A 25692-nucleotide genomic window follows, 5' to 3' on the forward strand; every position below is an offset into this window, starting at 1 on the left:
AGCAGTGATGGTTAATACAGAGCAAAAATGATCTTGTGGTCTGTATTGAGATTTCTAGTTTTGTGGAGAATCTAGTAGTCTTAGATACAGAGGGTAAAACAGACCCTTCTTATATCCAGCTTTTCCAAGTCTGAGGATTCAGGGGCCAGAAAAAAAGGTAAAATATACCATCCTGAAGAGTCTTAAAAGGGCATGTTGGTGCTTCACAATTTGTCCTGTTTATAACATGAGATCTGAGAAAGATGATAGTTTTCATTGTTCAGCATAAGTATTTTAAATGCCTACCATGTGATTTATTTAAAGGGCCACAGAGTAAAAAGTGTCAGGGCTTCCTGAAGTTTGATTTATTTCCTGATAATTAAAGCTTGGTCAGGGAATGACATCTAATATATATTAGAAATTACTCTGTTTTGGAATGCTGATATATTTGAATGGTAGAGTTAATATCTTTCCTCGTTCTGGGATGAAATATCTCTTGCCTTCCATGTCAAATTAGAGACTTGCTGGTGGTTTGTGGACCAAATGTTTGGGTACTTTGTGTAGGCTCATCTGTGTTAGTTTTAAATTAGAGCGTTTTCCCCTTGCCTATCTGTTTTTCATCAGAGCTCATCTATTCTTGTGTCCAAAAAGACTCTCTACTTCAGCTGTGAGGCTGGTTTGATTGTAGGGATGTCTGTGTCTCCTGTCATCACAGGCAGTCCTGGTGAAACGTCCCATGTTGTGTGTGTGTTGCTACAATATGTTTAAAGTCTGATCTTTCTCAGATGTATATGTGTGTGTATAACTATTTTATGGCTGAAAAGGGATGCAGACAGCACAATTTCTGCCAGAATATGTTTTCTATTATATTTTGTAATATGAAATTATAGGTTAGTTTTTGGTTTTTATAAAGCTGCCTTTTTCACCCGTCACTGGGAGACAAGTAACACCTTCCTTTGACTCACGTTTTCCAAGACTCCTTAGTGTTAAAAGAAGACTTTCTTTCCAGAATGTAGAAATTAAAAGAATATGGCACAAAAGCATTTTGTAGCCTTATTGAGTCTTGAGGGCAGATATATGGATTCCAGACAAAATGCAATAATAGACTAGGATTTTACTTTCAAATCATCTTACAAACACTTCTTGTGGGAGATTTATTGTCCATGTGGAGGAACAGAGCTGCTTTGAAGGTTAAATGGAGTAGTTTAGAGAACAGTGTTCAAGGTCTTTCTCTGCCTCTTATTAAGTATATGTTCCTCTTTAATTAACTTAACCCATCCAGCTTAGTTTTCTATTTTAAAGCAGTGTTGTGAGAATAAAAGGAGATAATGTGTGTGCATGCTTTGTAAGCTTTGTGATCTCAGTGTAAAAATGAAGTAGCACTTGTTTTATTATGTGTGTTTAGTTAGAGTTAATGCTTCATTGGCATGAACAGAACATTTCCCCCTCTCTGATAAAGCATGTAGACAAATCCTGGCACAACTAAGAATAAGATACCTCTGAACGTCCTATTTAAGCTTACAAAGCAGTTCAACCCCTGTCATCAAAAACAGAGCACCAGACATAGTATTGGACAGATACAGCTTTTGTGTGCAATCTAGTTGCTCTGAAACTCTGAAGGATAAAGAGGAGAGTGTATGTAATTATGTATGATCGTCTCTATGGTATAGTAGGGTGTATGTGGACAGCAATACCAAAATCCCACAGAATAGGTTGCTTAAACAACAGAAATGTATTTTCTCACAGTTCTGGAGGGTTGAAGCCGGAGAACAAGGTGTAGAAGGTTCGGTTTCCCCTGAGGCCTCTTCTTGGCTTGCAGATGTCCACCTTCTTGTTGATCTGCACGTTTATTTATTTATTTTTTTCTGTGCCCATATGCCTCTCCTGTTTCTCTGTGTGTCCAAATGTTGTTGATGACACCAGTTATTAGATTGCATTAGGGCCCAGCCTAATGGCCTCATTTTAACTTCGTTACCTCTTTAAAGCCTGATTTCCAAGTGTAGTCACATTCTGAGGCACTTAACGATTCAACATATGGATTTTAGGAGCCCACAGTTGAGCCCATAATATCGGGTCGGCAGCAGACAAGGAAACGAGGTTTGGATTCCAGTGTGAGTGGCTCTGATCTTTACCAGTGCACTTGTCTCTGGCAAGACTGCTAACTTGGCATGTCCACATCTGCTTACTCATGGGGGTGGTGACAAGGATTCCAGATAGCCGTGAACATGAGCACATTTTGTAAAATGTAAAGTCATGATATAAATGCAAGGTAGTATTATAACAAAAGTACCTGTGAGGGATACATTGGCAGCATGTGGAAAATTTTAAGTAGAAGAGACAAAAGATCATTGCAAACATTTGGCTAAAAGAAGCTACTTGGCTCATCTCTTTGGCTGAAGGAGGTGCATGGATAAAGAACGGTGATTTGGTTAAGACTTAATTCAGAGAAGACAGGAGTTAGGCTTACAGATAAGCCAGACATCTGGATGATGTAGTGTGAATATCGTCCCATCTCCCACTGCCTGTTTTCTTAAAGCCTGTTAGTTTCTTGGTTGGAAAAAGATTTCCCCTGCTTTCCAGGATCTGGCAGCAAGAGCTCTCAGTGGGTTCTCAAGCAGTGGTCTTAGCCGGAAGGAAGTTTTCCTATTTACTTTAAGTGACGATTTTACGATCCCTTCTCAAGGATATGATTTTTTTTTTTTTTTTAGGTAATACTTGACTAGTTGGAAAAACTTCCATGTACTTTAGCATATCTATTCTGAAATGTGTACAGCATGTTTATGTACATAGGCAAATGTTTTAACTGGAAAGGTGTATTCTAAGATTGCCATGCTTACCTATTTAGAATGCATCTGGATAATCAAATTCTTAAGCACAAAGGTACATCATCATCTTTTATTCTGTAAAAGCACACAGAAGAAGACTACACACAAAATAGGTGTTCGTGGAATCGCATGGTTATGCTTGTGTTCTTTCTTGGATTCTAGTGTCTGATAGAGTCCTGTTTCTTTTGAAAGCTTCAAATTATATTAAAATATATAATCTCATATTCATTTCTGCTCTTCGAAAAGACAAACATTTGTAACTTTTTGTTTGTTTGTTTTTTTGGCTGCATGACACACAGGATCTTAGTTCTCTGACCGGGGCTCAAACCTGAACCCACTGCAGTGAAAGTCCAGAATTTTAATCATGGGACCACCAGGGAAGTCCTGTAATATTTTAAAGTGGAAAAATTATAAGGAACCAGTCACACTTTAATGCACAGACCCAATTGTAAGGGAAACATAGTATAAAGTGTAAGAAAATCAAAATTGAATTACCTTTTAATAGAACTATGAATTTATGAAAACCTGTGAAACTGAAATTCATAAAATATACAAAGTAGTATACTGAAGTGGTTCTTAAACTTGGAGTTAACTTTTGAAAGTGAAAAAGCTTCATGGAACCTCCTCTTGTTATTGTTGTGTGTGTTTGCTCAGTCATGTCTGACTTTGCAACCCCATAGACTGTAGCCCACCTGGCTCCTCTGTCCTGGAATTTTCTAGGCAAGAATACTGGAGTGGTTTGCCATTTCCTTCTCCAGGGGATCAATCCCAAGTCTCTTCATATCAGGGAAGCCCAAGACCTCATCTAGATGTTGCTAATTTAAAGTCTGGAAAATTAGGAATAAAGATATTTTCATTATGCTTTTGAGACTGATTGAACTTAGTGCCAATGTGAAGGAGGTGAGTTGTAAGTATAATATTTTATTGTTATGGTGGCATCATATGGATATAGTGAACAAGTAAATGTGTGGAAAATATTTTTTATCATGCAATTTGCAAGGCAATGAAAAACTTTTAAGTTGTTAAGAAGCTAATATTATGGTAGAGGACTGTTTTAATCAGTGAAATTAAATGCTTGGAGTATGGTTTTCATGATGATCCCATGCTATTAGATTTTGCTTTAATCTTGCAAAATGCTTTTCATATTAATACTTGAATAAACATTTTTAGGTAACAGCAGTTTTAATTTTATAATTTAAAAAAAAGTTATTTTACTTACGTTTTTATTGGCTGCACCACATGGCATGCCATCATCTGCAGGTTGTTAGTTCCCCATGTCCCACTGCAGTGGAAGTGCGGAGTGCTAGCCTCTGGGCTGCCAGAGAGGTCCCAGAAGTTTTCATTTTAAATCAGCAGCTTTCTTTTACATGGATTATTGAGTTTTTTCTTGACCATTTCCTGTAGAAACTCTGAACATGGAAGCATTGATTTATTTGTGGAACTAAAGACACTTACTTAGTCAAGGTTCATCCTTTTCATTTTCTCCCACCAAGACAAGAGGGTGTCTGGGAAAACTCTAGTCTGGGAAGCTTTAGAGAGTGAATCTGAATCTGCGACAGCTCTGGGGCTCAGTTTAGCTGCTTCTGGGGCCATGTTTAATCAGATCCTTACTTTCTTTGTTTTGGGGGTGGGGGACTGGAGAGGGTTGCTGTTTACATATAGCTCATAAAACTCCTTTATTGCTTATAGGAAAAACTCCTAAAGGGATGGAAGAGGGGACCACTAAGAATATTCTTTAGTTACAAGGCTGAGCATTCTCAGACTTAACCTTCTTGCAAAGCTAGCAGTTACTTGGGGACCATGTCCCTTAGATGTTTGACAACAGGCACTTTGTTATGCCTGTGGCCTCTCTTCATCCAACATCAAGACAGCTCGATTTACATTTTTTTTTTAAAGGCTAGTTTCTTAGGAGTTTCTTCAATCTCTGCCATTGAAGGGTTTACAATCTAGTAGGAGGAGATGGAATGTGTTATGTTGTTAATGATAAATTCATCTAAAGCGTCAGTTCAGTTCAGTTCAGTTCAGTCGCTTAGTCGTGTCCGACTCTTTGCAACGCCATGAATCACAGCACACCTGGCCTACCTGTCTATCACCAACTCCTGGAGTTTACTCAAACTCATGTCCATTGAGTTGGTGATGCTATCCAGCCATCTCATCCTCTGTCGTCCCCTTCTCCTCCTGCCCCGCATTCCTCCCAGCATCAGTCTTTTCCAATGAGTCAGCTCTTCGCATGAGGTGGCCAAAGTATTAGAGTTTCAGCTTCAGCGTCAGTCCTTCCAATGAACACCCAGGCCTGATCTCCTTTAGAATGGATTGATTGGATCTCCTTGCAGTCCAAGGGACTTTCAAGAGTCTTCTCCAACACCACAGTTCAAAAGCATCAGTTCTTTGGTGTTCAGCCTTCTTCACAGTCCAACTCTCACATCCATACATGACCACTGGAAAAACCATGGCCTTGACTAGATGGACCTTTGTTGGCAAAGTAATGTCTTTGCTTTTGAATATGCTATCTAGTTTGGTCATAACTTTCCTTTGAAGGAGTAAGCGTCTTTTAATTTCATGGCTGAAGTCACCATCTGCAGTGATTTTGGAGCCCCAAAACATAAAGTCTGACACTATTTCCACGGTTTCCCCATCTATTTCCCATGAAATGATGGGACCAGATGCCATGATCTTCGTTTTCTGAATATTGAGCTTTAAACCAACTTTTTCACTCTCCTCTTTCACTTTCATCAAGAGGCGTTTTAGTTCCTCTTCACTTTCTGCCATAAGGGTGGTGTCATTTGCATATCTGAGGTGATTGATATTTCTCCTGGAAATCATGATTCCAGCTTGTGCTTCTTCCAGCCCCGCATTTCTCATGATATAGTCTGCATATAAGTTAAATAAGCAGGGTAACAATATACAGCCTTGACGGACTCCTTTTCCTATTTGGAACCAGTCTGTTGTTCCATGTCCAGTTCTAACTGTTGCTTCCTGACCTGCATATAGGTTTCTCAAGAGGCAGGTTAAGTGGTCTGGTATTTCCATCTCTTTCAAAATTTTCCGCAGTTTCTTGTGATCCACACAGTCAAAGGCTTTGGCATAGTCAATAAAGCAGAAATAGATGTTTTTCTAGAGCTCTCTTTCTTTTTCCATTATCCAGCGGATGGTGGCAATTTGATCTCTGGTTCCTCTGCCTTTTCTTTTTTTTATTTAAATTTTATTTTTTTACTTTACAATACTGTATTGGTTTTGCCATACATTGACATGAATCCACCACAGGTGTACATGAGTTCCCAACCTTAAACCCCCCTCCCACCACCCTCCCCATATCATTTCTCTGGGTCATCCCAGTGCACCAGCCCCAAGCATCCTGTATCCTGTATTGAACCTAGACTAGGGATTCATTTCTTACATGATAATATACATGTTTCAATGCCATTCTCCCAAATTGTCCCACCCTCTCCCTCTCCCACAGAGCCCAAAAGTCTGTTCTTTACATCTGTGTCTCTTTTGCTGTCTTGCATACAGGGTTATCATTACCCTCTTTCTAAATTCCATATATATGTGTTAGTATACTGTATTGGTGTTTTTCTTTCTGGCTTACTTCACTCTGTATAATCGGCTCCAGTTTCATCCACTTCATTAGAACTGATTCAAATGTATTCTTTTTAATGGCTGAGTAATACTCCATCGTGTATATGTACCACAGCTTTCTTATCCATTCATCTGCTGATGGACATCTAGGTTGCTTCCATGTCCTGGCTATTATAAACAGTGCTGCAATGAACATTGGGGTACATTGTCTCTTTCAATTCTGGTTTCCTCAGTGTGTATGCCCAGCAGTGGGATGGCTGGGTCATAAGGCCCTCTGCCTTTTCTAAAACCAGCTTGAACATCTGGAAGTTCACGGTTCATGTACTGCTGAAGCCTGGTGTGGAGAATTTTGAGCATTACTTTACTAGCATGTGAGATGAGTGCCATTGTGTGGTAGTTTGAGCATTCTTTGGCATTGCCTTTCTTTGGGATTGGAATGAAAACTGACCTTTTCCAGTCCTCTGGCCACTGCTAAGTTTTCCAAATTTGCTGGCATATTGAGTGCAGCACTTTCACAGCATCATGTTTCAAGATCTGAAATATCTCAACTGGAATTCCATGACCTCCACTAGCTTTGTTTGTAGTGATGCTTTCTAAGGCCCACTTGACTTAACATTCTAGGATGTCTGGCTCTAGATGAATGATCACACCATTGTGATTATATTGGTCGTGAAGATTTTTTTTTTTTGCAGTTCTTCTGTGTATTCTTGCCACCTCTTCTTCATATCTTCTGCTTCTGTTAGGTCCATACCATTTCCGCCCTAGTCCCTTCCATTTCTGCAGGACCTGAGAGAAAACTAGTATGTCCCAAACCAGAACAGGTCTCTGCACCATCCTTTACTTGCTCTACCTGAAGACCTTCCTCCGGAAATTTGAAATGCATTTCTTCTCCCCAGACTAAGACCAACCCTCAGATGTTATAGTGTATATTTCACTTCCCTAGCCTGGTAGCTAAGTATTTGCTATTAACTTGAGCTTTCTAAATATAATGACTTATCCCTAAAGAAGGACTCTAATGAAAGTTAAGTGGCAAATGTGTGCCAAAGACTTTTGGGTAAGCCGATTACCCTGATGGTTTTTCTCAGTTAATTATTACTGAGTGAATGAACTGCTTTTAGATGAAAGTGATAATTCTCTCTATACTTAATGTAGTCTTTTTCTAAAAGATGAATGCAGTTCATCAATACCAATCGTTTCTAGTTAGAATTCAGTTCAACAATACATATTGAATGCCTCCTATGTGCAGGGCTCCAAAAGATAAATGAGAAGCTGTTCTGTTTCTTAGGTATTAACAGTGCATTGGGGAAGTAATGCAAGTTCTAACAAGACAATAGCTGAGTTGGACCTGACGACCATGGGTGAGCTTGATGTCTAGCAACATTGCTCTCCATCTCATGATGGAAAGTAGTAACAGAGTAAATGCCAGTGCTCCCTGCCGCTCTATTCTTCAAACTATACTCCAGGCCAACCAACCTATTGCTTTTTTTTTTTTTTTTTTCAGAACCCAAGCTCACCACCTTCTCTCCTGCCTCATGGTCTTTGAAAATATTGCCCATTAGTCTGGTAATCTCCCAATTCAACTCCTTTTAACTCCTTCCATGTATGTAGACATGCTTTCCCCCCAGCAATCTCTTGATCCGCTAAGACTTTCAGGAGTCTCTTCTATTCTCCCGCAGCAATCACGATTTCGTGCTAGAGTAGTATTTATCGTGCTGCAGTGAGATTGCTTGTACACATCTTTGCCTCTTCTCCTAGACTGTTTCTTGAAGTCAGTGCATCTATTTTGCTCACCATTCTATCTGCAGTGCCCTTTATAGTGTTTGCTGCTGCTGCTAAGTCGCTTCAGTCGTGTCCGACTCTATGCAACCCCATAGATGGCAGCCCACCAGGCTCCCCCGTCCCTGGGATTCTCCAGGCAAGAATACTGGAGTGGGTTGCCATTTCCTTCTCCAATGCATGAAAGTGAAAAGTGAAAGTAAAGTCGCTCAGCGATCCCATGGACTGCAGGCTACCAGGCTCCTCCGTCCATGGGATTTTCCAGGCAAGAGTACTGGAGTGGGAGTGCCATTGCCTTAGCTCAACATAAAATGAATGAAGAAATGAGTGGGTGAATAATTTTCTTCAGACAGAATCAATCCGTTTTGTTGAGCTGTGATTTTCAATAGGGTAGAGGAGGGGAACTATTAAAATCACTTATGTCCTGATTTCAGCATGTGTTTCCTTCTACTCTGCTGAAATGCCTTCCACATATCATTCCATTTAAGATCCCTGATGACGGTAGTAGGAAGTCAGTGTTCTTAATGGGAATGTGGCAGTGTGCAATGTCAAATCTAGTAGATTTGCAACAATAACTAGTAAATACTTTGGAGGAGACTGTGGCATCACAAACGAGCATTGGTGATGGAAGCACATTTGGACAGATATAAACTGGTTGAATGAACTGCCCAGCTGGTTCAAGTGGAAGAGGATCTGCCTGCCAATGTAGGAGCCACAGGAGACACAATCCCAGGGCCTGGAAGATTCCCTGGGGGAGGAAATGGCAAACCATGCCAGTATTCTTGCCGGGATAATCCCATGGACAGAAGAGCCAAGTGGGCCCCAGTTCATGGGGTGACAAAGAGTCGGACACAACGGAGTCCTCGCATACATACAGACTCTGGTTGAAGAACAGCAGTTCAGGCAGAAAAGGGGAAAAAATGATCTGAGCAAAGGCCTGAGAGCTGGGGAATTCAAGTTGACATTAGGATGCATGTGGAAAAGTAATGGGAGATTGGCCTAGAAGTCATAATGGGATTGGCTGTGAACTCTGGGCTTAGAGGGGTGTTTATTATGGTAAGAAATAGGGCGTGATGAGGGAGTCTCGTGAAGCAGAGTGATGGTGTTAGGGTTATACTTCAGGAGTTAAATTTCAGGAAGTTTCTCTATCCACAGCATGCATAATAGATCAAAAGGGGAATGAAAGCAGGCAGGGATGACTATTTAGTTCAGTTTAACAAATATTTGTTATGTGCCTAATGTATATTTCACATTGGAGAAAATATTTTCTTTCCATAAGGGGACTTAGAGCCTAATGAAGGAAACAAAATAATCAACGGTCACTTTTAGTAAATCTCCTAAGCAGGAGAAGTCAGAAATGAAGGAAACCTGAATGAGGGGAAGAGAAAGAGAAGTTAGAGGAGATTGAAGGGAAATTTGCATGTTGAATTTTTCTCTGAGGTCCTGACCAGGGTCAAATTATCCTTAACCAAATTGAAAGTAGATGTAGGAGCAAAGAGAAGACAGGTTCCAGCTGCACTAGGAATTAACTGCCTCTCTGTCTCCTTGATCTGGGTTCCCTTTTGTTTGTGCTGGCCTCATCCTTAGGCTCTGTCTTCAGGGCCTTTAGCACCCCTTGGGCTGATCTCATTCCCCTAAGATGTCCTTTCCCAGGAGATTATTGGTGCTGCTTTGACTGCGATTGACCTGGCTGGCTGCTAAGTCAGGTCTTGTGGCTGGGAATGAGGATGAGGGATATAGTACGCTGACTTGCCAAATCATAAGATAGCTTTCCTCAGGAGCTGAGGACAACAGCTTCACTCTGTTCACATGAATGGAGAGTGGATTTGGCCTGCTCTCAAAAGGAAAAACAGGACACTGTTAACTAGAAGAAGATGTTTGGAAAAACCAGTCCATGACACCAGGCAAAGTAGATTTCAAACATTTTAACATTGCCCCATTTGAACTTCAGCACAACAATTTGTGAGAAGTTCATCCACCAACTTGGTAAAGAAGCTGTGCTCTAGAGAGGATAACTGTCCATTTGGTGTCAGTAGAAGAACCACAATTTCGTCATTCAGGTACAGCTATCACCTGGGCCAGTAGACGTGTAGACTCATGGGCACCACCCAGGCTGAGGCTGTCGATGAGAAAGTGTCCCCTGGTTGCAGGAGACATTGGACATCCCCTGGCATTGGAGATGATGACCACCAAGGTGAAAAGTATAGAGTGAGCAAAGGTCAGGAGACAGAACTGGGAAGAAATGTCCGCAATTGTGAGAAAAGTCTGAAGGAGATGGTAGCCAAGGAGGGTTGGAAAGAGGAAGTCAAAGAAGATACAAGTTTGCTTGTATGCAATTACGTTACTTTTTTATTATCAAGTCTATTAAAAGACTATTATGTGGGGGAAAAAATAGAAGAATAGGAAAAGACTAAAGGTAAAATGTTGTAAATGTTTATTATTTTGTTCTGAGAGTGTCATTAAATCTTAAAGGATTTTTAAGTGAAACAGTCATGACCATAATGCATAGATGTTGACAGCTGTAAACCTGAAGAAAGAGCACTGTGTTTTCATAGATGGCTGGAGCAATAATTGTTTTGTATTAATGGTGATCAGTTCAGTTCAGTTCAGTCGCTCAGTCGTGTCTGACTCTTTGCGACCCCATGAATCGCAGCACGCCAGGCCTCCCTGTCCATCACCAACTCCCGGAGTTCACTCAAACTCATGTCCATCGAGTCTGTGATGCCATCCAGCCATCTCATCCTCTGTTGTCCCCTTCTCCTCCTGCCCCCAATCCCTCCCAGCATCAGAGTCTTTTCCAATGAGTCAACTCTTCGCATGAGGTGGCCAAAGTACTGCAGTTTCAGCTTTAGCATCATTCCTTCCAAAGAAATCCCAGGGCTGATCTCCTTCAGAATGGACTGGTTGGATCTCCTTGCAGTCCAAGGGACTCTCAAGAGTCTTCTCCAACACCACAGTCCAAAAGCATCTATTCTTTGGCGCTCAGCTTTCTTCACAGTCCAACTCTCACGTCCATACATGACCACTGGAAAACCATAGTTAATGGTGATAATAATACTAATAACGATAGCAGGTAGTGTGTTACATATATTATATGTAACACTGTGCGTTTTGCTTACTAACTCATTAACTCCTCAAAATGGTCCTATAAAGCAAGTACAGTTGTTATCCTTATTTTGCAGATAAGAAAACTGAGGTACAGAGAGGTGCAGTAATTGGTTCCAGAATCACCTTTTGTAACTACTGCATCTCACTGCCTTTCCTGGAGATAGGTGTGCTTGGGTAGCACAGAAGCAGGGCAGATTAACAAAGGATATATGCTCTTTCTTTTTTATCCTGCAGAATAAATTTCAATCCATCACCTAAAAAAAAATATTTTTTTTTTTGCTTTTTTTAAGTTTGGCTTTTACTAGTTTTTAGTAGAACAGTTGAAAGCACTTGGGGGAGAGTGTGCCATTTGATGTTTGGCAAATGTAAGCATCATTCCTGCTCTGAAGGACTAATGGTCATCATTTATGTGGGTGCTTGTGACTGAAAAGGTCAATGGACAGGAAAAAAATAGCAGAGAAACACACACAAGGACAGTTGGGATGGTGGTGTCGCATCATTCATCAACTTTATAACAGTGTTGGCCTTTGTCAACATTTTTTAAAGGAAAAATCATAAGGCAGCAAAAAACAAAGAGCCACAAATGAACAAAACTGAAAATAGGTTAAAACCCCCTTGAAGACTTGAGAGAATAGATCTTTTTGTTTCGAAAGACAGTCTCCTAGTCCTGTGTTCTCTGGAGAATTCTGCCTACATTTTTTTTTTTTTTCCACATCTGCTACTTCAACATTCTTCATCTTTCCTGGAGTGAAAATTTCCTAATTCCTTAGTGTCTTTTGAATTGTCAATACCCACTCACAGAAGTAACTTCAGATTATAATAGCATGAAATTTTGTTTTGACTTAAGCCTTTCTATTAGCTGAGAAATAGCAGAAGAGGTTTCCCTCTTTCAGTTTTGGACTCAGGTAAGGAAATTCAAACAGATGAGAACCTATTTTGTTTAGTGTTGAATGACTACCTTTGCTTCTCATTTTGCTGGCAGATTGTTTAGGTTCTATTAAATCCCTTTTGGCCCATTTCTTCCTTAATATGATGAAAGGGATGCATATTTCATCCCTTATCACTGACTTGCATGTGTGTGATGACTTTGTTCTAAAGCCCAGTATAATTTAGTCTTATTTCATGTTCTTATGCCATAACATCCATTGAGTAAATAAAAACCTACCTAATAAGATAACACCCATCAGATAATTTTATCAGACTTATGTCTCCACTAGTGGAGTATATTTTGAACATGGGTGAAATGTTCCTTTGCTCTTACATTTTTGTTTTATTGATGCTGTTTGCTCTTTACATTTTTTTCCTACAGTGCAGAAAATTTAGGGCTGTACCTAAGTTTTTTCCTCACCGTGAAATTATGAGATTTGTTAGTTTTGTCTTTTGTTTGGAAATTCTTGTTTCATTGGAGTTAGTCTTATATCTTGTTGGCTGCTGTGGATTACTAGATTTATTGCTTTGGACATAAGAAATCCTGGCGACTTTGAACCAATTTTTCTTAAGTATTTTTTTTTTTTTTTCTTTCACTTGAAAAGGAAAGCTTGTTGTGGAACTGAACTAATAGCATGTAGAAAACCTGGTTTAGGGAACATGGCTGCATCCTGTATGGGTCTGCCACTGAAAGGGTAAAGTATTGTCCTAAATAAAACGTGCTTCTCAAGCTTTCCTTGCTAAATCAGCCAAGTCTTATCCCACAGTGTTCTGCTGTTGAGTTTTCTGCTGCCCTGACTTTGAATATGTGTTTCTGCATTGATATTAGAGAAATTCACATCAGTATTTAGTTAATGTTTAGTGGAGGCCAGTTGGCTTTTTATTCTCAATGGCTTGAAATCAGCTTTCTCTGACAATACTGTTTGGCAGTTTTTCATATTTCTTTAAAATTTTAATTATAACCCATCAAGTCTTAAGCAATTACTTCTGGGGTAGGCTCTTGATGAATGTCATAACAAGGTGTTTTAATTTAATGGATCCAGAATAACATCTGTTTCTAATATTTTAAAAGCCAATTTATATGGAAATTCATTTATACACAGTCAGTACACAGAGCCTTGTAAAAATCAAATCAAATTGGAAAATCAAACCACCGTGATACAGTAGGTCTTCTGTTAACAAAGGATTTCACTGATGAGTAGATTCAGCTGCCACTTGCTAATACCCTAAATAAAGAAGAAAGAAAGTGAAGTCACTCAATCATGTCCCCATGGACTGTAGCCTGCCAGGCTCCTCTGTCCATGGGATTTTCCAGGCAAGAGTACTGGAGTGGGCTGCCATTTTCTTCTCCAGGGGATCTTCCTGACCCAGGGATCGAACCTGGGTCTCCCACATTGCAGGCAGACACTTTAGCATCTGAGCCACAAGGGAAGTACAACACCCTAAATAGTGCACCTTAAACAAGATAGCAGTTTATTTCCCCTACTCATGTAGTTTGTCCAGAGCTGGTATGGTCTACTATGACAGGGCCTGCGTTTCCCTCAGTCTTATGCTCTGTTGGGCATGATTTCTATTCCTAAGGACATCTTATGGGTCATGATGGCTGCTGGAACTCCAGCTATTACATCTGTGCTCCAGCAGAGAGGAGGTAGAGGGGTAGAGGACGGAAGAATACGAAGCTTTTTAAGGATACTTTTTCCCAGAAGAAGTAGTTCTCTCTCTGTGTTCCACTGGCCAAATATTAGTCAGTGGCAAATATTAGTCATGTGACCATATTTAACAGCCAAGGAAGATAGGAAATGATCTCCCCCCCACCCCCCACCCCCAGAAGACCCAGCTAAAAACTAAAGATGTTGTAAGTGTGGGAAAAGGGGAGGATAGACATTGGAGAACTGTCTGTCACCTTGAGTACTTCTTAAAACATGATTTTAACAGATCTTCTGCCTTTTATTGAATATCTAGAAAAGTCAGCTAGTTCTCATAAGTAGATAATATATATAGAAGGACTAGAATAGTGTTTGGCAGAGTAGATAAAACAGGCATAGACAGACATCAGTGGTAATTGGTTCATTCTACTCCCCAGGTGCACCTGATTTCAGAAGTTGTTGGTCAAGCTGAATTTAATAAGGGACTTTCTGTAGATTAGAATACAGTCTTTGTAGAATAGTAATCGGAGAAGGCAATGGCACCCCACTCCAGTACTCTTGCCTGGAAAATCCCATGGACGGAGGACCCTGATAGGCTGCAGTCCATGGGGTCGCCAAGAGTTGGACACGACTGAGTGACTTCACTTTCACTTTTCACTTTCATGCATTGAAGAAGGAAATGGCAACCCACTCCAGTATTCTTGCCTGGAGGATCCCAGGGAGAGGGGAGCTTGGTGGGCTGCCGTCTCTGGGGTCGCACAGAGTCGGACACGACTGAAGCGACTTAGTAGCAGCAGCAGCAGCAGCAGAATAGTAATAGCAACAGCTAACTGGGACAAGATGTTCCTTGCACTAGGTTTCCAGAACATGCATGAATCTGCAAAGCAGTGTCCTTTGCTTTTCTGTGTAGAAGATAAATGAACAATTACAAGAGTTAGAAATGTGGACTCTTGGGCTCCTCCTTGATCTACTGAATTAGAACCTTTGCCTGCCTGTTAAGAAATCCCCAGGTGATCGTCATGTATGGGAATCATTTCCCTGGGCAGAGATTCTATCTAAAATTTATTTCTACTAACAGAGCTAGTCCTTCCTCTAAGTCTATCCCCTACATCAGTATTACCTGAGACTTTGCTTCTTAAAAAATGCCTATTCTTAGGCCTTATATTAGCCTAATGCCTGGGATCTGCATTTTTAGCCATCATGCCACAGAAGGGCAGTTGTTTGACAACTGCTTTATTAAGCTTTTACTAAAGACTCTGATGCTGGGAGGGATTGGGGGCAGGAGGAAAAGGGGACGACAGAGGATGAGATGGCTGGATGGCATCACAGACTCGATGGACGTGAGTCTGAGTGAACTCCGGGTGTTGGTGATGGACAGGGAGGCCTGGCGTGCTGCGATTCATGGGGTCGCAAAGAGTCGGACACGACTGAGCGACTTAACTGAACTGAACTAAAGGGATGGAAACTGCATTCATTCTCCAAAGGTATTTGCATTCAAACAAAGAAGAAAAACTTGCGTAGAAGAAATACAACCCTAATTGTGGCACCTTAAGTGTGAAGGGGAGGCTCTGAATTCACTCTCCCTGTGAAGCCGCTCTAAGGCTTTTCTGCATTAATCACGTACACCTGGAAGCCCATCTAAAACCACGTGAAGAGAAAGCTATACGGGAAGGCGATGTTTCAGCAGTATATTTTAGCAGTGTGTTTTCTTTTTTTCCTTTCTGTCTTTTACATTTGATTTCTTTTCTTTGTTTTTTAGCCGTGCTATCAAGACGAACCAGGACCTTCTCCCAGAAACCCCCTGGACCCACATTTTCTACAATGACTTTTGGGGGACCCTGCTAACCCACAGCGGCAGCCACAAGTCCTACCGGCCCCTCTGCACTCTTTCTTTCCGCCTGAACCATGCCATCGGAGGGCTGAATCCCTGGAGCTACCATCTGGTCAACGTGCTGTTGCACGCCGCGGTCACTGGTCTCTTCACAAACTTCTCTAAGATCCTCCTTGGGGACGGGTACTGGACCGTCATGGCTGGCTTAATGTTCGCCTCTCATCCCATCCACACGGAGGCAGTGGCAGGAATCGTGGGCCGGGCTGATGTGGGGGCCAGTTTCTTCTTCCTCCTCTCCTTGCTCTGCTACATGAAACACTGTTCTACAAGAGGCTCCTCGGCCAGGACCTGGGGCTGGTTCCTGGGGACGGGAATGTGCGCCGGATGCAGCATGTTATGGAAGGAGCAAGGAGTCACGGTCCTGGCAGTTTCCGCCGTTTATGATGTCTTTGTCTTTCACAGACTGAAAATGAAACACATCTTACCCACCATCTACAAAGTAAGTGATTGTTGGGCATGAGCATTGGGTTACTGAGTTCTCTCCCTGCTTGATCCCTTTTCCCCATTTAAAACAAATTATTCCTTTTCAGAGAGAATTTAAAGTAAGTTACTTTTTGATCTTCGGGAGGTGGAAGTGTCCTCTCTGACCTTTTCCTACTAACCTGGGTGTCAGTCTCTGATTATTTTATTTCTCAGGTTTCTTAGTTTCATGATTTCCAAGAGGAAATCCCCAAGAGGGTAGAAGGACAGTTCTGCCTTGTAAAGAATATGCATCTTTATTTATCATTTATTCCTTTCTTTCAGTCCAAGTCCTGTAATCCAATAAATTGCCTGTAATAGGTGTTTGAAAAAATAACACAGCTGATCAGTGAGCTGGATGCTCGACTCTGGAAAGAGGAAATCCTCTGCCATTTGTTAATATTACTTTTCCTAAGCTGACTTTGGAAAACAAACCTCTCTGCTGTGCTCTGGGAAGTCACATTCTTAAATAATGAGTCATATTCACCTTTTCCTTGTTGTAGTGTATAAGAATAGAAGAGTCAAAACAGAAATTGGTTATTATAAGTTCTGCCCTGAGGCCAATTAAGACCTTTGCCTCAGGGCTTAATATGTGTTCTTCCGAATTCCCTCAGTGGTTTCAAATGCAGTGTTGTTTGAAGGTCACGGAAGCACTTTTGGATCCCAAGTACTTGAAGAAAACTGAGCAGTTTCCTGCTGGTGTGTTAAGGGAATGCCTTGAGTGGACTAGTGCATCTTGAGAAACTGCCTGCTTCCCATCTCCACATCTTCCCTCCCTCACAATAAGCTCATCCTTGCCTTGCCTTTAAGTAAAAGACTGAACTTGGCCGGTGCCTGCAACCTCAGACATGATTCAGACCAGCTCCTTTATCGTTTTGGATACTCTTCAGCAAGGAGTATAACGGTTTAGGATACTGACCCTGAGAAAACTGTCACGTGTTGTAGTTTTTACTACTTTTTTCCTCTCAGTTCTTAATTCTACTTAAAATCGAATTGGGAAGGAACTGAAGAACAAAATGACGGGAAATAGAAACATTTATTTTGAAATGATTTTTTTTTTTTTTAAACTTAGGAAGAGTAATTACTGAGGTGCTTCTGCTCTGTGGGGAAACAATGTGTTTCCTTAGAACTCAAGTATCAAGCGCTTAATGAAGTTCTTTTGTGATTTCCATTAACTGCTGAAACTTGAGAATCCTCATTAGATTTGGCGCTTTGAAAACAACATGGGTTTGAAAGCCAAGCTCTTAATTTCAAATCAATTTTAAATATTCATTCAAAGAAATTTAGGGAGAACAATCTTTTTCTCTTTAAAACCACATCATCAACAATAGCAAGTTTTCTTGTACTGGAAATACAAACAGAATAAGTCATGGTCCTTGTCCTTTGCAGGGTGAGAGCTATTTGGGGATGCAGATTGGGTGTTTTAAGACCTTGATAGCCTGTGAAGCACTGTGTTTTTTCTGCAGAATTTTCATCTTACCATTTCATAAATTAGGAAATTATTTTGATATGTCAGTTTAGGACTTGCTTTTAGGATTTTTGAAGTTCTCTTCTGAGAAATTTTTGGTTCTCTAAGCTTATTTTCCAGAGAAGGCAATGGCAACCCACTCTAGTACTCTTGCCTGGAAAATCCCATGGATGGAGGAGCCTGGTGGGCTGCAGTCCATGGGGTCGCTAAGAGTCGGACACGACTGAGCGACTTCACTTTCCCTTTACACTTTCATGCATTGGAGAAGGAAATGGCAACCCACTCCTGTGTTATGGCTTGGAGAATCCCAGGGCCGGGGGAGCCTCCTGGGCTGCCGTCTATGGGGTCGCACAGAGTCAGACACGACTGAAGCGACTTAGCAGCAGCAGCAGCAGCAGCAGCAGCAGCAAGCTTATTTTCAAGGATAAAGTTGCTGATAGAGCCCCTAACTATAAACTTGTCTTATGTAATATTTGGGACATATTTATAATAGAAAATTATTTTTTGTTTATCTGAAAGTACAGTACAACTGGGCATCCTGTGTTTTATTTGGCAGCCTTACTCACGCTGCTGCTTAAGAAAATGAGAACTGCCACTAACTAGTGCTAGGAAAGAAAACTTTTCTTTCCATCTAAGGTCTTTGGTTGCACTAATAATTAAATTGCCATAGGACGATTAACAGAATTTGCCTGCAGTGCAGGAGACCTGGGTTCGATCCCTGGGTCGGGAAGATCCCCTGGAGAGGGAAATGGCAAACGACTCCAGTATACTTACCTGGAAAATCCCATGGACAGAGGAGCCTTGTGGGCTGCAGTCTATGGGATCACAAAGAGTCGGGCACAAGGATTCCCATCCTATGGGAAAGGACTTAATGCTTTGAATGTTCAGTGTCTTGAGAAGTTCTCAAATGGAAACTTACCCAGGCTGTCTGGTAACCACTGCTTGTGGGCAAGGAAGTTAGTCATGGCAGCAATACCCTTCATCTGATAGTTGCTATCTCAGCTTAGCTTATTCTTTTTTCCTAGGTTTGGCCTTGTGGGCTTAATGAGGGTATTTGGATAATAGATTTTATAGATTTGTGAGAAACCTGGAGATGATCTATGCCTGGCCCCTTGTCTCCAGCTGAGGTGTAGAGAACCAGAGATGTGAAGGTCACCCAGAAAATGGAATCCCTAGAACTAGAAGACATATTTGTGACTGTCTAGTGATCTTACATTGTAAGGGTATGAAGATGAATAAAGAGATGACTCCACAGTAGAGAAGAAAATAATAAGTATTGAATCTTAACTTGCACTGAGTGAGTCACCTTAAACTAGTTCAATGACCTGTTTCTTCATGTCAGAATAGAGATCATGTTCTCCCCTGGAGAAGTTGGGAAGATTATATGAAATTGTATGGTGTTTGTTGTGAACTGCTGCTGCTGCTAACTCGCTTTAGTTGTGTCTGACTCTGTGCAACCCCATAGACGGCAGCCCACCAGGCTTCCCCGGCCCTGGGATTCTCCAGGCAAGAACACAGGAATGGGTTGCCATTTCCTTCTCCAATGCATGAAAGTGAAAAGGGAAAGTGAAGTCGCTCAGTCGTGTCCAACTCTTAGTGACCCCATGGACTGCAGCTCACCAGGCTCCTCCATCCATGGGATTTTCCAGGCAGGAATACTGGAGTGGGGTGCCATTGCCTTCTCCGTTGTGGTGAACTGGATACCCAGTATTTGGAAGGCACTTAATACATATTAGTTGAAGGGAAAGAAGAAACATCAATGGAAATTATAATTCTTTATTTGAAGAAAGAGATAGCCAAACTTTTTTCCAGTGGTTTGAAAGCATATGAATTAGGAATCAACTGAAGCTGAAGCATGAATATTTAAGCAAAAACCTTCCATTTAGAATTTCATGACTATAGAGCTTGTAAACACTGGCATAGATTACATATGGAAGTTATAGAAAAATTTCATATTGTCTTTAAAATATATAGATTTTTATGCCTGGGGTGAGTTAGAAGAGACTCTGAAGGAAGTGGATTAAAAGACTTTTCAACCTTAAATGAATACATCTTGAATGTCTTACTAATTAACTCTACATCAGAGTTATCATAGTTTGCCAGATGAAATAAACTTCCCTGCCTTATTAAAACAGAATTTATATGTAAACAGAAAAACCCAGTGCACAAATGTTTAGCTCTATTATGCAAACCAAAGAACCAGCCAAATGCTCAAAAATCTAAAAATGGTGGTCCTCCTCAAGTTGGAAATGATTAAAACTAGAGGGGCAGTCTCTCCATTTTTATAGTTTTGTCAGTAATGTTTTTCTCATAGCAATCACACTCAGCTTCTTGCTTCACGTTTCTTTAGCAATGTCAGATGTTTTGATTCCGTACTTCTTGTCAGATTCAGGTCCTAAAGTCAACGTTTACTAGGATCAGGAAGAAGGAACTGTAGGGACAGGAGTTACATCTGCTCCCTGGGACTTCTCTCTATCCCATCATTGCAATAAGAAAGTACAGGGTTCTGTTTGGGAGAGGTTAAGATTTTTCTAAGACTTCCATCTGGATTTTCTGTGACATCTCCTGTTATTTAATATTGATTACTTATGAACAAATATGCCCTGTTTGGGCCAGACAGCCTTCTCGGGATGACTGAATTTGGCCAGAATTCTTGGCTGCCATTTTTTGACTGCTCAGGTTCAAGCAAATGATGCCCGTGTCCATATGACATGTAAAATTTCTGTAGTTCTGCAGAGGAAATAAGGAAATAGTAAGTACCCAGAATATTGTAGATATTTTATTTAGTATTTAGTAACCATGTATGAGATTCCCAGGTGGCTTAGTGATAAAGAATCCACCTGCAGTGCAGGAGACATGGGTTTGATCCCTGGGTGGGGAAGATCTTCTGGAGAGGAAATGGAAACCCACTCCAGTATTCTTGCCTAGGAAATCCCATGGACAGAGGAGTCTGGTGGGCTACAGTCCATGAGGTTGCAAAGACTCAGACATGACTAAACGCACACATGGGCACACAAACACACATAACCATGTACAGTGTTTATATTTCCTGCACACTATCCTGAATATGCCGAAAATATTAGCACATTTAGGTTAGTTAGTAAATGCTTATCAAGAGAATAATATGACTTTTGAAATAATATGGTTGATTATAACATGAAATAATACAGTTTTCAATACTTGGGGAAAAAATTGGAGGATTTGTAAGAGATTAAATATGTGGGCTTCCCCAGTGAATTACTGAATTCACACTTAAAGGCTGACTTTTGAAACGGATGTGCCTGCAGTGGCAAGGTGAAATCTTATACCTTCTCCTTTCTACAGTGAGGATTTCATTCCTGACTAGGGAGGTCTGGAAGGTGGGACTGGAAGAGATGCATGTCAAAAAAATGTTGAAAAATAAGTTTTCTTGTCCTCTCAACAAATGACTATTTTAGCCTTTTTTAGATGGTTTTCACTTACTTAGCTTTATGTTGTCAAAAAGTAAGGGGGATGGGGAACCCTTGAAAGACACTTAAACTAGCCTTGCAAATAAATGCTAGACTTTTATCTGCCCACAAAATATTTTACAAGTCTCCCATGATCCCAGGAGGTACATGGGTAATAAAATCAGTAAAGGCAACATTTTTCTTACTTACCCAACATCAGTCATTGCTTGCCTAGTGGCCATTTTCTGTGCTTATTTAACATCTGTTAACTGTTTTAATGTGGAAATATCTTTTTTTCCCCTTTATTAGCCTCATAATCACTTATTCAGTTACAGGTGGAAAAAAATTAAACAGGAAAGGAAATCTGAAAGCAAGGGTAACAATTCTAATTATAGCCCAAAATAATTTGGAAAAATGAAGCCCTTTGAGTTTGATATTAAGACTTTCTCTACAGATGACTGCATTTATTTTACCGTAGTTGCCTTCAAGATATGTATTATCTGGATAGCCACCTTTTTTTTTTCAAATGAAATCTTGTGGCTTTATTTCATATAAACAGGATAAAGACACTATATTACTAGAGAGGGACATGGGAGGCATTGCCACTTTTGAAAAACAAGTCAACTCTATCTAGCAAAACTTTATTTTAATGCAAAGCCAGATATGATTGATGGAAGTTGCATGTGGTGAGCAAGTTTACCTTTATCTTGGGTGTTAAGTAAGCTGGGCTCTATAATTGGATGCAGTCATCAGACCCACACTAACAAACACCAACCCATTTACTGGGTATATTTTGAAAATGGTTTCCCAGGGTCGGGGCTTACATTCTGTTGAAAGTTTTGGGCTCATCACTGTCTGAACACTGAAGACGTTAAATGTGGTGCTTTTGTACATCAGACTATGTTGTGTGGCTCCCCACGTACAGAAGAACCAGGGTATAGCCTGCAGGTGTTTGCACATTGGATCCACATGTGCTTTTTTAACTTGATTAGCTGCTTGGATGGCATTAGCAGAATCTGTTATCATTTATGGCTTCGTCCCTTTTAGACCAGATTGTGGTTTTACTCAAGATGTGACCCTCATATCCATTGCCTTGAATGAAATAGGATATATTTGCTGATTCTGATTGTCTTTAAGCACCATCTGTGCCACTCTGCTTCAAGTAGTGTTCTTGCTTTCTGAAAATTGTCTTTACCTTCATTTGTCTTACACTTGACTTTGTGAGAATCTAGATATAGCAAGGGACTGGTTATATAATCCTGGTTCCGATCACAGTATTTCCTTGCATTATTGAAACTGGAGGGGTGACTGTTTGTCATGCACTTACAAATGAATTAATTTGGATTTCCTCCCAGTAAACTTGTTGTAGCGTTTAATATTCATGACCTGTAGTACTTTAAAACTTTGAACAGCTGCCAAGACCGCTAACCAGATAATACCACAAATAAAGTCGAGGTTCAGAAATATTTTTCAATTCTAAAAGTCAAAGATTAATAGGGCATTTTATTCCTCCAGGTTGGCTTCCTCACTCAGCTGATTTGAGATGATTCTGTATTCTGCTTGCTGTTTAGATTCAAGTCAAGTCATTTAGATTTGGGAAACTGACTATTCTTGCAAGTTTCTGTGATGCTTGCATTAGAGTGTTAATACCTGGGATAGCGATCTTATCACAAATTATGATTATTTTTTTAAAGGTTCATCTTTGTGCAAGGCACTGGGGTAGGTGATGTGAGGAGTCTAAGATGAATCAATAAAATTCTGTTCTTAAGGACATTTGAGAGTAGTAGGAAGTTGAGAGTAGTACATGTAGGTGTAGAACTGAAATTCAAGCTGGACAGTGGTGAGCGTTGTCAGGCACTTGGAGCCCGAAGGCAGCTCAGAGGACGGGGAGGTAACTTTCAGCTGAGGGGATGGGAAGCACCTTCTGGGGCAGGGTGTGTCTGCAGGGCCCTGAAGGATTGTTTGGATGTAGGTATTTATAATTAGAGAGGTGGGGAAAAGTGGAACGTGGTGGCTGAGCATTTGCTTGAGGGAAACTCAGAGGAAGTTACTGAGGGGCACTGAGCAGTCCTTTCAGCAGATACATAAAGCACAGGAACTTGGTAAAATGAATTAGGCAAGGTGAACTGAGACAGCTGCTGTGTCTAATGTCAGGGCCTTTTAAGATACGATGTGACCCCAACATTGATGAGAGATGGTGCCTGGTTTTCAAATGTGCTAGCCCTTGGACTGGTCCATAGGAAAAGCCCAAGAAGGTACAGGCCAGCTCTTTCTTGCCTCTTGGGAGAGCTTTCTTTCCTGTTCTTTCCCTGAGCCTTAGAGAAGGTCCCTTGGGTGATGAGACTAAGGATCTGACTCAGGAGTGGAGGTTATATCTCATTCTGTGAGTGTATTTCCTATCAGTGTTTATCTCGTTCTGTAGCATTTAAAGGAAAAGTAGTTATTTTCTGAATAATAATATTGTTTTACTTTTTACTCTGTAATATTTGACATGTTATTATGCACTCCTAATGAGAAAAACAGGGAGTCCTTAAGGGCTTTCTCCAATGTCTGCTCTTCCAGCTTTGCTAAATGGTGTTCAGATATTACCATGAATGGCCACAAACACAAAATCCCTCTTTGTTTTGTACTCTCATACAGGAAGACAGAAAAAAAATTTAAAAGGGTCCTTTTTACAGTATGGAATAAAACACCCTATCAGCACTGAATTTCAACCAGTTAACTGAGTACACCGTCAGTGAAAATGACACGCAAATTGGACCTTGTGATGAATAAATAATGAGTCTCATTGAACTCATCTCTGCTGTTCTCATAACACTGTCTGGGATACGTATTACATCACTTGGTTCAATTTTCGATAACCTGCTGCCTCAGAGGAATCAAATTGACTGACGGGGATCTCGTCAGGTTGCTCATATTCAGCTGGGTTCTGTCAATTTCATGGAAAATGATGTGGCTTGCACAAATTTGAAACCCATTGTCATTGCCTAGAAGTCAGATTCCTGTCTTAAATGCCTGCAACAATGGGAATGGTACTTTAGGATTGATTTCTCAAGTGAAATATAAGCTATAGAAAGCCAGATTTCTGGAGTGCATTAGAGAATCCTTAAAAGGTGTGAGCAGGGTGGGAGGTGGGGTGGATAAAACTCAATGTTAAATTCATTGATCGTTGATAATAGGGTAAAGGTTGCATGGTATGATAAGTTGTTTTTTAATATCCAGCTTCATACCTATTGATCACAGTATTCCTTTCGTCAGAAGGAAAATAGGAAATGAAAAGGGAAGAACAGCACTTTCTAATACAGAAGTCTACGATGATTTGGTACTAGGAAGGTCGGTGTGCCCTTGCTCTCAGGGTTTGTCTTTACAACTTTGCATCACCCAGATGGCTCCTGTATGCTCTGTTGATCTGATTACAACTCTTGCATCAAGTGGAATAGCATGAATTCAGAATTTAATACATGTTTCCTCAGTAATTATGGCCTTCATTAGTGAAGTCAGTGTTTCTGTTCCAGAGGGCACTTTCTTTCTTTCTCCACATGTTTATTCATTTCATTTCAGGAAATCAAATAGAATGCTGAGATCATAATACTTCTCTTTGTTGTAATAAGGGAATCTGCAGCACCTGCGTTTGGGTGTGTGGTTGTCATTTTGCTTATAATTAATGTAAGACTCAAAGAAAACACCAAAGACAACATGAGAAAAATGAAGCACATTTAAAAACAAATAAATGACTTAGTTTTTAGTATGTGAAGAAAATGAAAAATAGATCCACAATTTCCATTATTGTATTATTAAAGATAACCACATACCAAGTACATTTAGTAGTCATTGCTTAATATACAACATCAGTTGTGACAGCTTAGAAGTAATTACATTTTATATATTTAAAAGCAACAAAACCAAACCAAAAAAACCCTCAGCGTTTTAATTTTGTAAATTTTGAGTCATTATACTTGTTAGCAGTACCAACCCAGCCTTTTGAGGGCATTATCTTAGTTTTTAATGCATGAGACCCTGAGTCCCTTCCCCTTATAAAAGTGTGTATTGTGCACATGCATGTTGTGTGTTCCACCAGAATAAACTGCAGGACTACATGTTTATATAATGTTGTCGGATGATATCAAAGCTAGATACTAGTGGTTTGAGTATATTTCTATAATTTTTATGAAATGGAAAACTCCAAATTACATAGAATTATTTCTCCTAATTTGAAGATTCAGGCAAAAATTTACCTGTTCCATTGAGTGACGTTTCTTAAAATCTCATAACAGTGTGATAAAAAGTTAAGTACACCTAATACTAGGAAAGCAAGTGATGTTTACTTTGAAGTAGCACTTGGTGATTGGCTAATCTTCTCATGTATAGATCCAGGTAAGAATATTTTAGAAAGGCCTTTAGATTGGATCCTGAAGATTTATATTTAAATGTTGTGACTTTGGATAAATTACTAAATGCACTGAAAGTCAGTTACAGGGTCTGTAGAGACGATGGAATATAATATTTGCCTTGACAAATTATTACCAGATATGAATATAGTAAATGTACATTCTCAGTCATGTTGGTTTTCTGTAGTGGATATCACCATCCTTGACAGTATTTTGTT

General features: G+C 40.3%; 1 protein-coding gene across 1 annotated transcript in view; it reads left to right on the top strand.

The window, feature by feature from the left end:
- TMTC2 (transmembrane O-mannosyltransferase targeting cadherins 2) overlaps positions 1 to 25692 on the top strand; it is a 422905-nt gene that overhangs the window by 153121 nt on the left and 244092 nt on the right. Inside the window, exon 2 of the mRNA XM_068970906.1 lies at positions 15600 to 16170. Coding sequence (XP_068827007.1) covers positions 15600 to 16170 — 571 coding nt within the window. The remainder of the gene's footprint in view (positions 1 to 15599; positions 16171 to 25692) is intronic.

The sequence above is a fragment of the Capricornis sumatraensis genome, chromosome 4 (genome assembly GCF_032405125.1).
Source record: "Capricornis sumatraensis isolate serow.1 chromosome 4, serow.2, whole genome shotgun sequence".
Classification (NCBI taxonomy): domain Eukaryota; kingdom Metazoa; phylum Chordata; class Mammalia; order Artiodactyla; family Bovidae; genus Capricornis; species Capricornis sumatraensis.